Here is a 15,406-nt window from a genome sequence, read left to right as displayed (position 1 = left end):
CTCGACACAATTAATATGCACTTTTTAACTCTAAAAGCTGCATTCTTAGTCGCTATTACTTCAGCAAGAAGGATTGGAGAAATCCAATCTCTGTCAGTCATAGAACCGTACCTAAAAGTACAAGAGGATAAGATCATCCTAAAGCTGGATCCCTCCTTTATTCCAAAGGTATCTACCGCTTTCCATCGAGAACCAGAAATAATTCTACCTTCCTTTTATCCAGATCCAAAAAACCAACAAGAAGAAAAATTCCATTGCCTGGATGTCAGGCGAACAATTCTTCAGTATCTGGATAGAACCTCCTCCTGGAGACGAGATAAAAATCTATTTGTCCTGTTTGGGGGAAAGAATAGAGGAAAGAAAGCCTCAAAAGGCTCTCTAGCGAGATGGGTAAAAACCACCATACAAGAAGCCTACAAGTCCCAAGGACTATGTGCCCCACAAGGCATCAGAGCCCATTCAACGAGGGCAGTCTCGGCATCCTGGGCAGAAAGAAGATCTTGCCCTTTTGGAAGGTAGATATTGGCGAGAGCGAAGTCTGCCATGAAAGTTGAGGAGGGATTCGTCCACACTTACATTCTGCTCAGGGGTGTAGAGTTGCAGAAATAAATTATTCAGGGAATTTATTAGCGGTCTTATTTTGAACAACCGATCCCGGTTTGCATCGGTACTTGGGGGGGCCTGTGCGTTGTCATTGAAGTGGAGGAACCTCATTATTGTCTCATAACGAGACCTGGGCATTACTGCAGAATACACTGGGGTGGCTTGGGTGGGTCTTGTTGACCAGTAAGACCTAACGGAGGGCTTTTTGACAATACCCATATTTAGGGTGAGCCCCAATTTTTTTTTAAATTCCTGCAAATTGGTGGGCGTCCAATCCCTGCCATGGGTGGATGAAGGTTTCTGCCTTATATACTGAGCGGCATATAAATTTGTTTTGAGGACAATGATATTTAGGAGGTCGTCGGGAATAAATAAATGGAAGTAATCCATTTGGACAAAATTTGTATTGTCCACGGTTATGCCAGGAGTGGCAGTAAATCCGTGGATTCTAGGCCCAAAAGATGGGGCAGGTGCCCATACAAGAGCCTGGACTGGAGGGAGCAGGCTGTCCCATGCTACAGCGCTACTTGGCCCTGCGCTGTCATGTTCTGCAGTTTCAACTGCGTCAGGGACAACGTCCCCTGAAGTGACGCGATCATCATCACCGCCCAAAACAGGTTCCATCTCTGACGCCATCTCTGATGCGGTCTCCGACTCAGACCACAGCATGGCGTATCCCTCCTCGGCGCTAAACAACTTCCTCGCCATAACGTCACTAACACTAACTACACAAACTTTTAATTTTTTTTTAAACATTTTTTTATAAAACACACAAACTGGTATATATATATATATACACTACCGCTAACAAGAAAATAAACCGCTATTGCTATATATATTATATACTCCCTACCTGCCTATTCTAATAGAATAAAAGATGTATAGATAGATTGTATAGATAGATAGAAATCTATCTATACGGAGAATGTTTTATAGTGTAAGGCCTCATGCACACGACCGTGCTCGTAATTACGACTCGTAATTACGAGCACGGCCGGGCACGGGCAGCCGGCCGCTTTTGCGAGCCGTGCTCCCATTATAAAGCATAGCAGCACGGCCCGTAAAATGAAAAAATAGAACATGTTCTATTTTTTTAACGGCACGGGCACCTTCCCGTGAGAAAACGGGAAGGTACCCGTGGCTAACAGAAGTCTATGGGCCCGCTATTGCGGGTCGTAATTACGACCCGCAATAACGGGTGTTTTTACGGTTGTGTGCATGAGGCCTAACTGTATGTTTTTTGTAACTGTAATCTTGTAATCTTCTGGCAGCAATTGTTTGAGGAGAAGAAAAGAGGCAGGAGATTTGCTGCCAGAAATATCAAAATAAAACAAATGTGGTCGCTGTGATAGGTTTTCACAGCGACCACATGTTCAGGGACCATCAGATTGGTCCCTGATACTCTGCCCAGTGCCCAGAGCTGTTGGTAACAGCGTGGGCACAGGGCTGTGTGCACACTGTATTATACGTACAAATGCATGTGATCGCTGTGATTGGTTGTCACAGCGATCACATGTTCAGGGGCCAAAAGATAGGCCCCTGACATTCTGCCCAGTGCCCGTGTCCTGCACTTCTTTGACGGGGCAGTCATTTTACGCGTAAATGACAGGTCGTCGGCACAGTACATCGGCAAACCCATTCAAATGAATGGGCAGATGTTTGCCGACGTATTGGACCCGTATTTTCAGGCGTAAATCGATGCATAATACGCCTCGTTTACGCCTGAAAATAGGTCGTGTGAACCCAGCCTTAGAGGCTCAGAAACGAGAACACAGCACGGGATACAGGTAACGGGTAACAAGGCACGGGTAACAACTGGAAAGGGAAAACACTAAGGGACCATTTGCAAGACAGACTTGGGATACACTAACAACGCTCAGGCAAGGATCAGAAGGACAGGGCCCTTCTTATAGACCAGGAATCATGTGTAGTTGATGATAATGATTGTTTCACATTTGCGCGCGCTGGCCCTTTAAGACCCTACGGGACACAGCGGACCGGAGCGGACGTGAACGCTGGCGTCTCCTAGGAAGGAGATGCGAGCCAGTGCTCACTGATCCAAGACTGCGGGTGTCGGGAGGTGAGTAACCCGGCCCGTGGCCATAGACGTTATATTATCCCCCCGTCTTACGCCCCCTCCTCTTGGGACCAGAGCGAGAGAAAAACTTCTTAATGAGAGCAGGAGCACTGAGGTTGTTAGAGGGTGCATGGGGGGGGACCACAGCCGCACGTGGCCAACTTAATCAAGTCTGGTTTGCAACTCAATAGTCCACATCAGGAGAAATTGCAGCCCCCTTTATACAGGTACAAGAATGTTGCAGACAGTTGATTCAATGTTTAGGGTATGTTCACACGGCTTATTTACGGACGTAATTCTGGCGTTTTCCGCATCGATTTATGTCCGAAAATTTGGCTCGATAGCGTCGTCAAACATCTGCCCATTAATTTGAATGGGTTTTACGATGTTCTGTGCGGACGGTCATTTTGTTTACGCGCCGCTGTCAGAAGACGGCACGTAAAAAAGACGCCCGCGTCAAAGAAGTGTCTGTCTGCGGCTGGGCATACAGTTCGAGCAGTAATCCGCGGCTCCCGCCCCGCTGGGCATACAGTTCGAGCAGTACTCCGCGGCTCCCACCCCACTGGGCATACAGTTCGAGCAGTACTCTGCGGCTCCCGCCCCGCTGGGAATACAGTTCGAGCAGTACTCCCCGGCTCCCACCCCACTGGGCATACAGTTCAAGCAGTACTCCGCGGCTCCCGCCCCGCTGGGCATACAGTTCGAGCAGTACTCCGCGGCTCCCGCCACGCTGGGCATACAGTTCGAGCAGTACTCCGCGGCTTCCGCCCCGCTGGGCATACAGTTCGAGCAGTACTCCGCGGCTCCCGCCCCACTGGGCATACAGTTCGAGCAGTACTCCGCGGCTCCCGCCCCGCTGGACATACAGTTCGAGCAGTACTCCACGGCTCCCGCCCCGCTGGGCATACAGTTGAAGCAGTACTTCGCGGCTTCCGCCCCGCTGGGCATACAGTTCGAGCAGTACTGCGTGGCTCCCGCCCCGCTGGGCATACAGTTTGAGCAGTACTCCGCGGCTCCGGCCCCGCTGGGCATACAGTTCGAGCAGTACTCTGCGGCTCCCGCCCCGCTGGGCATACAGTTCGAGCAGTACTCCGCGGTTCCGCTTATGCCGCGCTTATCGTCTTCGAGAACCGGTCCACCACCACCCAGACAGTGTTGCATCCTGCTGAGGGGGGAAGATCTGTGACAAAGTGCATCACAATGTGCTGCCAGGGGACATTGGGTACAGGCAGAGGTTGAAGCAGGCCGGCTTGGAGTGAGTAACCTGGTTAGAAGCACACACCGTGCAAGAAGAGACAAAGTCCAGAACATATTTAGATAGCGTGGGCCACCAGAAGTGACGAGCAATCAGGTCTCGGGTTTTACGGACACCAGCATGCCCAGCTAGTTTAGAACTGTGTCCCCAGCGGAGAATTCTTCTCCTGTCTGCCAACCAAACAAAAGTTCTCCCCCCGGTGGGATGTCTCTAACCTGCAAAGGATTAGCAATGACAATGGAGGACGGGTCTATGATAGTCTGAAGGGACTCCACCGTGTCATCCGTCTCAAATGATCTGGACAGGGCATCGGCCCTCACATTCTTGTCAGCGGGACGGTAGTGGCTCACAAATGGGGTGAAGAACAGCGACCACCTGGCTTGACGGGGATTTAGTCGTTAAGCGGACTGAAGGTAGGTGAGGTTCTTGTGGTCGGTGAAGATCAGGATGGGGTGAGCAGCGCCCTCTAGAAGATGTCTCCACTCCTCCAGAGCCAATTTGATGGCCAGTAGCTCCCGATCTCCAATAGTGTAATTGCGTTCAGAAGAAGAAAAAAGTATTGAGTAGTAGCCACATACTACTGCCTTTCCTTTGGAGCTCCTCTGGAACAGAAGTGCACCTGCACCAACAGAGGAAGCGTCCACTTCCAGTGAGAACTGCCGAGATACGTCAGGATGATGGAGGATCGAGGCTGAAGTGAAGGTTTTCTTGAGGCTAATAAATGCGGACTCTGCCTCTGGAGTCCACACCTTGGCGTTCAAACCTTTCTTGGTAAAGGTAGAGACGGGAGGCATCAGAGATGAGAAGTTTGAAAAAAACTGCCGGTAGAAATTTGCGAATCCCAGGAACCGTTGTATGGCCCTTAAGCCTTGAGGACGTGGCCATTCCAGGACAGACTTTAGTTTCTCAGGATTCATCTTAAGACCTTGATCTGAGATGACGTAGCCCAGGAAGGGCAGAGATCTCTTCTCAAAGACTCACTTCTCCAGCTTGGCGTAACTAATGATTCTCCCTTAATCGTAGTAGAACCTGACGGACATGCCTCCGATGAGTCGTCGGATCTGGGGATAAAATCAAAATATCATCGAGATAAAGTACAACACAGACCTAGAGGAGATCTCGAAAGATATCATTAACAAATTCCTGAAATATTGCAGGAGCGTTACACAGTCCGAAGGACATCACCAGGTATTCATAGTGCCCGTCTCAAGTGTTGAACGCCGCCTTCCACTCGTCCCCTTGACAGATTCGAAACAAATTATAAGCCCCACACAAATCTAATTTTGAAAAAATTCTGGCTCCTCATATACGGTCAAACAGCTCGGATATAAGTGGCAACGGGTATTTGTTCTTGACCGTGATCTGGTTGAGACCACGGTAGTCAATGCAGGGTCGAAGAGATCCATCTCTCTTCTTAACGAAAAGAAGCCGGCCCCAGCCAGGGAGGAAGATTTTCGTATAAACCCCTCTCCAAATTCTCCTTGATATAGGCTGACATAGATAAAGTCTCTGGCAAGGAGGGAGTATATACCCGTCCACGGGGAAGAGAAGCATTAGGAACCAGTTCAATGGGACAGTCATAATTCCGATGAGGAGGCAACGTCTCAGCCTCTCGCTTGCTGAAGACATCCGTAAAACTGTCACACTGAGATGGTAGATCGGAGAGTGTCTGAGGCAGAGGGGGCACAACAGGATGGACTTGTGACAGGCAATGGCTATGGCATCTGGAACCCCATTGAAGAACTTCTCCAGAACTCCATTCAAGAGCCGGGGCGTGTAGGCGAAGCCATGGCAGACCCAGCAGAATAGGATTGATAGTCTTAGGTAGTACAAGGAAGGAGATCTGCTCAGAGTGAAGAGCTCCGACCCGTAGTGTCAACGGCTCCGTGATGAGCATAATCGGATCGGGCAATGGTAAACCATTCACAGAGGCAGCAGCCAGGGGTCTCTCCAGACAGACTGTGGGTAGACGTAAATGATCCACTAGATCCTGCTGGAGGAGGGATGTGACGTCTCTCCGGAGACGATGGCCACAGGAATCGATAATTTGGAAGAGGTTTTAACGTTTGAAGACGTCCCATCCAGAGTCACCTCTCCAACCAACCCTAGGTACTGGAGTTTCCCGGTTTCTGTGGGCATTGGCGCACAAAATGACCCTTAAGGCCAGAATACATACATAGTCCAGAGGAGCATCTGCGCTGCTTCTCCTGTTCAGACAACCGGACTCTGTCTACCTGCATGGGTTCTTCAGGTAGCGCAGTAGGGGAAGGCAATAGTGGTCTCTGGCCCGAGAGTGCTGGTCTGTGGACCCGGTTCTCCTGTCGAACCTCTTGAGTGCACTCCTGGATTCTCATGTCAACCCGAGTGCCTAACAGGATGAGGGCGTCCAAGGTAGAAGGAAGGTCGCGGGCCGCGAGTTCGTCCTTGATGTAAGAGGACAGTCCCTGCCAGAAGGTCGCCACCAGTGCCTCATTGTTCCATTCCAGCTCGGCTGCCAGGGTACGGAAGGAGATAGCATACTCCCCTACTGTGGAACCTTCTTACTTGAGGGTCAACAGAATGGCTGCGGCAGAGGATGTTCGGCCCGGCTCCTCGAACACGGCACGAAAGGACTGCAGGAACAAGGCTAGGTCCGAGGATACAGGTCCTTGTTGCTCCAAGATTGGGTTCGCCCATGCGAGGGCCTTGCCAGCGAGTAGGGAGATGATAAACGCTACTTTGGCCTACTCGGAGAGGAAGAGATGAGCCCGTAGCCTAAAATGTACCGTGCATTGGTTAATAAATCTTCTACATGCTCTGGGATCACTGTCATAATGAGGAGGAAGAGGCAGAGGAACTGTGGATTCGGAAGAAACAGGAGAAGCACCGAGCAGTGGCACAGCAACAGCTTCAGGAGGAAGTGGAACAGTGAGTAGATCCAGACGACCAGGATAGAATTCAAAGCCTCAAGGAGTTGATCCTGACGTGTGCGTAGGTCAGGCATCTCCGAGTGTATTTTCTGGACTGTGGTCTTGGGCTGGCTAGCGGGTTCCATGGCCTGAGCGTACAGTTACGGTCACAGGGTATGTGGACCCACTAGGCCGCTCCGCCGTAGAGGAGAGGCCACTGACCAGGTCACAGTCTACATGAAAGTCTATAGCAGTTCGTTACACACGGGTACCTGAACTAGTCCAGACAGTGGCTGTGGCTTCAGCACGGATGGAGGTGGGTGCAGCAGGTTGCGCCAGACGTGGCGGACAGTACAAGATGTGGCAGAAGACGCTGGACGTGGCAGACCACAGCAGGTGCAGTAAGACAAGACTCCAACACTAGTAGGCACAGGAACAAGAACACAGCATGGGATACAGGATACGGGTAACAGGGCACGGGTAACAACTGGAACGGGAAAACACTAAGGGACCATTAGCAAGACAGACTTGGGATACACTAACGACGTTCAGGCAAGGATCAGAAGGGCAGGGCCCTTCTTATAGTCCAGGAATCATGTGTAGTTGATGATTATGATTGTTTCACATGTGCGGGCACGAGCGTGCGCGCTCACCCTATGGGACACAGCGGACCGGATTTGAGCACTGGCGTCTCCTAGGAAGGAGATGCGAGCCAGCGCTCACTGATCCATGGCTGCGGGTGTCGGGGGGTGAGTAAACCCGACAGCCCGTGGCCATGGACGCTACATAGGCATACACCCAAAAATATTTCCATATAAGCTAATGACTTTCTTCCTAGTATGAATCCTGGTACTCATCAGTTTGGAAGTCATCTTTACCCTATCTTAGATGATAGGGAATATATTAAATTAAGAAAAGATTAAAAACATATCACAAACAATATAATGCAGTTATTTTGATAATATTTATATGAATTACAATAACAGTTATTTTATTTATACGAATTACTCTAACAACAGGATTGCTCCAGCCTGCAGTGATGTGGAGACCCCGGAGCTCTCCCCCTACGACCTGTTTGCAGTCTGTATGTCATGCTGTCTGCTATCTCCTGGTGAGAGGTGAATATCTCCCATGTAAAGTCCTCTCCTCACCGGCAGATAGCAGACAGCGTTACATACAGACTATCTAATGTACAACAGCCCATGGAGGAGAGCGAGCATACTGGGGAGGTTATGACCCCATTACATTCCCTCGTCTTCACCCCTGCTTGAAGGCCTCCAGACTGATCGTCAATGGAAAATCTTGTGGCAAACGAGAATCAGTCCTGCTGGATTTCACTATGCCCCATTCTTTGTCCTAAAGGGTCAAGAAGTGTCGCCCTCTCTCCTATTGAATAAATATGCATTCTGGGCGGAGCTGACTACATGACTACATGTTCATGGGGAGGTGGAGGGAGAACCATCCTATTTTTCTGGCCGGTTTAAGAAACTAGAGCTACAACCAGATCCCATCACAACATATTGACTAGACCGTCCCATCAACCCTGACCACCCCCGAACCCTATAAAATTCACAACACATTAACCTGTTCTCTGCTGGTTTTGTTCTAGTGTTCCAGTGCGGCCGCCATCGCTATTGTCACTGCTCTCAGCCTCATGACAATATTCGGGAGATTACAGAACGCAGCTCAGAACCTCCAGCTGTCCGTGTGAGGAGACCTGACCTCACAATGTGGATGATACTGAAGTGTGGAAGCTCCATGAGGACCCCAGTAGTGTATAACGATGAGACGTCCAGTGCCGGACTCAGGACTATGTACAATGTGGGCACTGCTGACATTGGCTGTTGCAGGTGATGAGAACTCAGGTTCCAGATGTAATTGCCAAATCTTTTTTATATTATTTGTATGAAATACGACATCGACCGGATGCAATAAATAAAAGAGAAAATGCTGCATCTATAGACTGAGAATTTATCAAGCTGCATGTCAGTGGTGGTGGCTCCATGTAAGGTTCCCCCAAATTTCCAGTCAGGGTTTGGAAACAGGTATCACAAAGCTGAGAATGGTCACATGACAAACTCCGCTCCCATGTCTGGTCAGAGGGACTCTTTACAGCTCCTGCTTTGCACTTTGGGGCCATTGAGCAGTGTAGTTCATCATTGATTGGACAGATTGGGGACTCCGCCTTAGTCAGAGCTTCTTATTACAAGGGAAAACAGAATATTAAACTGTGTAATACCATTAGGCTCGGGCTCTGCAGCGACTCGGAGCTCCCCTTGTCAATAGGAAGTGCCTCTACACAATCTGTCACTGCTAGCACTGATTGAACAATACCTGAGTGTGTAGGGACACATCACATCGACAAGGGTAATGGTAACACCCAGTGGAAATGTTATGTGTACATTTACAGGAGGAATAACAGAGGAACACAGAGTTCTGAGAAAAGATGCTCCAGAATTCTTATTTTATGGGGAATCCACGTATTTTCTAGAACAGATGTGTAAGGAGATTGGAAAGCTTTTCTTTAGAGGAGGCACATGAGCTGTTGATAGGGGGTGTGGTCTGTGATTGTGGGCGGGTTTTATAAGTGTGCCGTTTTTGGATTTTCCCTGAGAGGTCCAGTTTACCAATGCCATCAGAGTGACCCCATTACAAGTGCCAGCAGGGTGATCACCCATAAACAAACCAGGAGACAGTGCTCCCCCATAATCAGTGTCAGGCCAGTGCCCCCAGTAAACTATTATACTAGAAAAGTGTTTCGCTTCCACAGCCAAAGAAATAAATAACATTCTGCTACCTGTAGTTCGCTTCATACATATTCATGAAAGTCAATAGGAGAAATACTAGCACGCTCGTCCTAATGTTGTCTTTGTGGGAGACTTTCTTGCTGCCGTGAATGCAGGAGATGAACCGTCGCCTACAATGGAGACTCCCAGACAATCCAACGCTTGATGGGTCAGGTTGGTGGAAGACTTTGACCCATTGAAGAATTGAGGTAAGACCTCTGGGTATAGCGTTATGCACGAGACCAAGTGACAATGAAAGGAATAAAATGCAAATCATGTTTATGTAATAATGAGTATGTTATGGCACAGCACGGGGTCTCCACCCGCCGGAGTAATTACACAGTAAAAACACTCAATTCAGGTATAAGTAGCAATCAACCTGCGATATAAATGTCAATATGTATCACACTGATTATAAATGTCAATATGTGTCACACTGATTATAAATGTCAATATGTATCACACTCATTATGATAATATATAATATCTAACTATGACGTTTGTAGAAATGTCGGGATGAATTCTAATTCTAAAGCACAGCTCAAAATTCTGGATAAGTCATGTAATCCCCCCCCCCCCCCCTCCCAGAGTCTGGGTAGCGGAGATCTGAGCCCCAGTCACCAGTAACTGACCCTGAGTAGTAGAATATTGACTCTTCAGATTTTAGAAGCCGCTATCATGGTGATTACTCGTCTCTTCATGTTACAGAATGAAACAGGGACGAGTAGCGCAGTTCTACAGAGACCCTACATTAGGAATCCAAGCTAAAGATCTATTTCCATTATTGCATTACTAACACTAAGCTTATCAGAGGGTCGAGTCTCCAACAGAAGTCACAGATGGAAGAACTCATGAGTAGAAGACGTAGATATGGGGTTATGTCACAAGCAGAAGAATTGTCCTGCTAATTTTAGACACAAAGTCATGAGATAAGTCATGTAAAGCCATTATACACATCCACTAGCTATCGGTCACATGAAATATTTCACCCAACTCCACCATAAATCTCCACGCTTGGCTTGCATGTTTATGTCAATGGGAAGGAATAAGCCACTACTTCTACTCATTACTTCTTCCTACTAGACACCTCTAACACCCGCAAATCTCCTGGGGGAACAACATGCCCAATGTCTGAAGTGGTTCTAGTAACGGTAGCATGAGTGGGGGACCAGTTACTGTAGCATAAGTGGGGACCAGTTCTAGATATTTCCAGACGTTGGGTCATGCAAAGAAGACTTGTCAAGTCGGCTGATAAGTAGAGAACATATGGCAGTAATCGCTCAACAAGGATGGAGAATTGAGTGAAGACAAGAAATCATATTAACAGATGAGATTGAGTAAGAGGCATTGCAAGGATTGTGTCATGATTAATTGTCACCCAGTATCACAAGAAGAAGACTTGCCCCAAGATCTCTTGAGAAGACGCGTCCAATTCTGGGAAGAATAAAAGTCTTATTCCTCTGCAAAGTGATTGTGTGTCAAGTAGGCGCTGAATCTTCTTCCCTGTGTTACAAGTAGATGATATGTCCAAGTCATTGTGTCACGGGTAGAAGACGTGTCCCAATATTTGTGTTAGAAGAAACAGCCCACTGATCAGAAGTATCTCCCGGGAATTGACCATGATCCAAATGCTGGAAGCTGTTGAGATAAAACAAAACAATGTGGACCTCTTACCCTATAGAAGGGGATGTGAAGGATCAGCTACCACAGGACTTACATTCAGAAGTTCACTGCTCATGAGGTAGTGTCTAATAACTTATTAGACAGAGGTCTGTGGTCAACTCGTGACATGTCCCGGGGCCTTCCCATTACTACTGCCAAAATAACAAAATTTACTGTTGGCATGGTACTTCTACTTCTACCAGAGGAGTAATTTGAGGCCCCTAACCCCAATGAACAATCTTTAAAAGGGCCCCCAACCTACTACTATTTGTCGTTTTAATCTCCTCATGGGGCAGAGGGACCTTTTGCACCTCCTCAGGCCCCGAGGCCTGGAATCAATAGCTTCTGCTCTCCCTGTAGATACATCCCTGACTAATACTATTAATGTGAGTGGTATTAAAGTAGTAGAAATGCCCTGGAAAAGGTTAATGGAGTAAATACTTTGTAATATAGTAGATGGCACAGCACGGGAAGACCCTGCAAAAATCCCGAAGTCTGGTCCTCAATGGCTTCATTTTTTTCCAGTAGCTGGGAGTGGGTGTCAGATGTCAGGACCAGTTCATGTCTAAGCAGCGAAAGTTTCTGCAATAACCATGACATTTTCTGGACCCTGTATGGACCAAACCAGTTCTAAGACAAGTAGTGAGTGTCGGGAGTGGGGATGAGGACGTCTAGGTCTGGGGATTACCTGAATTGAAAGGACACCAGGTAGATTTACATCTTCTGTCTGTGTGAAAAGGAAGAATACCATTACTATTAGTACCTTATACTGGAGCACACGTCACTAATAGAAGGCATAGGGCGGTATATCATGACCAGATGGACGGGACACTTACTTTTCACAAGTTCACAGTTGTAAACACTGGACTTCTCCAGAGACTGCAGAGTTATGATGTTTCGGTCCCTTTCCCTGGTAAAATTGGTCACCTTGAATTTTTCGAAGGGTGGAATAAGCACCTCGTCCTCTCCCGGGAAGAATGAGAAGTTCTTAATGTTAACACCATAGCAAGTATGGATACTGAAGAAAGTGTCTTCTCCAAACTGCAAAGCATTCTGGTCGTTCATGGAAGAAGAAGTAAACTGTCCAAAACGGATGGGTTTCCGGTATTCAGACTTAAACTTTATCCCTCTTATTCCTCTAAATACCGTGTGACATGCCGGGGTCTCTACTGCATCCAAGACCTGAAGAGCTCTGGTCAGATAGTAGTGAAGGACCTTAAACTTGAAATTACTCAGGTAATACTGCTTGGACTGACCGGCCTCTCTCACAGCTTCATTGAAGACCTTGTGCAGAGGACCATTAATGGTGTAAGCCAACAGAGCAATGGCGTATTCATCCTTGAAATACTTTGGCAAACTTAAATATCTCTTCTTCTCCTCTTGCCATTTAAAGGTAGCAGTGTCCCAACCGTGCGCAAACTCCTTATTTGTAGAATACTCCATTTTGAATAGTTGAGGAATCTCCTCCTCCATCACATCACTACATCCTCTGTACTGGTCATCGAACGACGTAGGAGCCATATCAAGAAGGGATTCCTTGCTGAAAAAGACATCTCTTCTGAAGACCCTGCAACTGTCAACCTGCAAAGATATAAAGACAGTATCATCATTATCTCTATATCATTTACTCAGAAAATAACAATCCATAATACTGCACCATGACTGGATAATGATTTACACTTTTTCCATATACGCCCAAAAGTATAACTATTACAGAGGCACGCTCTATGTACTATGTACAAGAGTATAATTACTATAATGCTGCTCCTATATACAAGAATATAACTACTATAATACTGACCCCTATATACAAGAATCTAACTACTATAATACTGCCTCCTCTATACAAGAATATAACTACTATAATACTGCTCCCTATATACAAGAATATAACTACTATAATACTGCCTCTATATACAAGAATATAACTACTATAATACTGCTCCTATATACAAGAGTATAATTACTATAATGCTGCTCCTATATACAAGAATATAACTACTATAATACTGACCCCTATATACAAGAATCTAACTACTATAATACTGCCTCCTATATACAAGAATATAACTACTATAATACTGCCTCCTATATACAAGAATCTAACTACTATAATACTGCTCCCTATATACAAGAATATAACTACTATAATACTGCCTCTATATACAAGAATATAACTACTATAATACTTCCTCCTATATACAAGAATATAACTACTATAATACTGCTCCTATATACAAGAATATAACTACTATAATACTGCCCCTATATACAATAATATAACTACTATAATACTGCTCCTATATACAAGAATATAACTACTATAATACTGCTCCTATATACAAGAATATAACACTATAATACTGCTCCTATATACAGGAATATAACTACTATAATACTGCCCCCTATATACAAGAATATAACTACTATAATACTGCTCCTATATACAAGAATATAACTACTATAATACTGCTCCTATATACAAGAATACAACTACTATAATACTGCCCCCTATATACAAGAATATAACTACTATAATACTGCCCCCTATATACAAGAATATAACTACTATAATACTGCTCCTATATACAAGAATACAACTACTATAATACTGCCCCCTATATACAAGAATCTAACTACTATAATACTGAGAAGAGAAGGAAGGTTGGATCCAGCATTCGTGAAAATAAAAGGAATCTTTTTCCAAGTTTTAATTGTTCTTGTTTAAAAAATAAGAGGTTCGATAGCATGTATAATGTCTCGCAATGATAGAAGTAATGGTAGGTAGCCTACGCGTTTCAGACGGTGTCTCCGTCCTTATTCATGGCTAGGATAGAAGGTCTGACTGTGTGTGTTGGGTTTAAATGTGTTTGACCACAGGTGTATATTTAATTAGTTAATTGCGTTTCAGGAATGCCTGATGTTGGACCGCAATCTTAGATCCGCCTTCCACATTAACCGGTTCCTGAGCTAATAAGCTGAGTGATCCGGGAATGGTAAGTAACTTTTGAATAGTTTATATGTCTGTAAAAACATTTGTGACATGTGTGTGTCCATAAAGTGTGTTAACATTCTAGGATTGGCAGATGTATAAGAGAGCCATAGTCTAAAAACGCATTGTTGGAGTTTATAACGCATTGAGTCAGACTTGTGTGTGAATGGTGGTTAAGTGAGAGATGTGGAAAAAGAAGAACTGGGTTTTTACTTCACAAAAATGTGGTGAAGATGAATTAATAAAGATTCATAGTTAGGCTGTTAAAAAGCTTATGTGTCCGGGGAGAAACATATAGCTGGTTAAAATCGTATTAAATTAGAAATTTTAGGGTAGTGATATATTTTTGCTTGATAAGTACAGTTTGTATTCTGCTTGTATTTTTTAATTTTTCATTATAGAACGTTCTTTTGTGACAAAAGACAAATGAATATGGCAATTTGTCATAACAATTATAATGGTATATTGTAGTAGATATGGAATTGTCCATATACAATGGACAGTATTTTAAGTCTGAAATTGTTTCTTTTTCTTGCAGGCCGGTGTAGTTAATAATAATGCATGATCTCTCTTTTTAGATTAAGACCTTCTGGTATTCTGGTTTTTAAACGAAAGATCCAAAATGCTTCTCTTTGTAGCATTTTTTCTTTTCTATTTCCACCTCTTTTGGATTTATGAATTTTTTCGATTGCGTAGCATCGGAATGAATTTATTGTTCTTTTATGATGGAGTATGAAGTGTCTTGCCGCATTTGATATATTTTGGATGTTAGAGTTTCTTATGTAACTTAAATGTTCAAGAATACGGGTTTTTAGTTTGCGGCTTGTGCAGCCTATATACTTTAAGTTACATTCTGTGCATTCGATGATGTATACTACTAGTTCTGAGTTACAATTGATGTAACTTTGTATAGAGAAAGTTTCAGAATTATTGGAGTTTGAGAAAATTTTTGTGACATAAGTGTGTGAACATATTTTACACGGGTGTTGACCACACTTATATGATCCTTTGTTTTCCAACCATGTGGTCATTGGTTCTATAGGTTGAAAGGCTGATGGTGATAAAGCACTACCTATTGATGGAGCTTTGCGGGCTACTATTTTACATCCATCTTTTAATATTGATCTTAAAGTATCGTCTTCC

The 15,406-nt window shown here is 45.2% G+C and overlaps 1 protein-coding gene across 1 annotated transcript; it reads right to left on the bottom strand.

Moving 5' to 3' along the window:
• Window positions 1–11,118: 11,118 nt before the first annotated feature.
• Window positions 11,119–13,949, bottom strand: LOC142725447 (erythroblast NAD(P)(+)--arginine ADP-ribosyltransferase-like). Its single transcript, XM_075848990.1, has 4 exons — window positions 13,920–13,949; window positions 12,108–12,852; window positions 11,960–11,998; window positions 11,119–11,247 (listed from the first exon to the last, which is right to left on the bottom strand). Exons 1-4 carry the CDS (start codon window positions 13,947–13,949, stop codon window positions 11,150–11,152), a joined length of 912 nt encoding a protein of 303 aa, XP_075705105.1. The 3' UTR covers window positions 11,119–11,149.
• Between the last annotated feature and the right edge of the window lie 1,457 nt (window positions 13,950–15,406).

Source organism: Rhinoderma darwinii, unplaced genomic scaffold (assembly GCF_050947455.1).
Source record: "Rhinoderma darwinii isolate aRhiDar2 unplaced genomic scaffold, aRhiDar2.hap1 Scaffold_604, whole genome shotgun sequence".
Lineage (NCBI taxonomy): Eukaryota > Metazoa > Chordata > Amphibia > Anura > Rhinodermatidae > Rhinoderma > Rhinoderma darwinii.
Note: the sequence above shows the minus strand (reverse complement) of the source record. Positions and strands in the feature narration are given on the sequence as shown.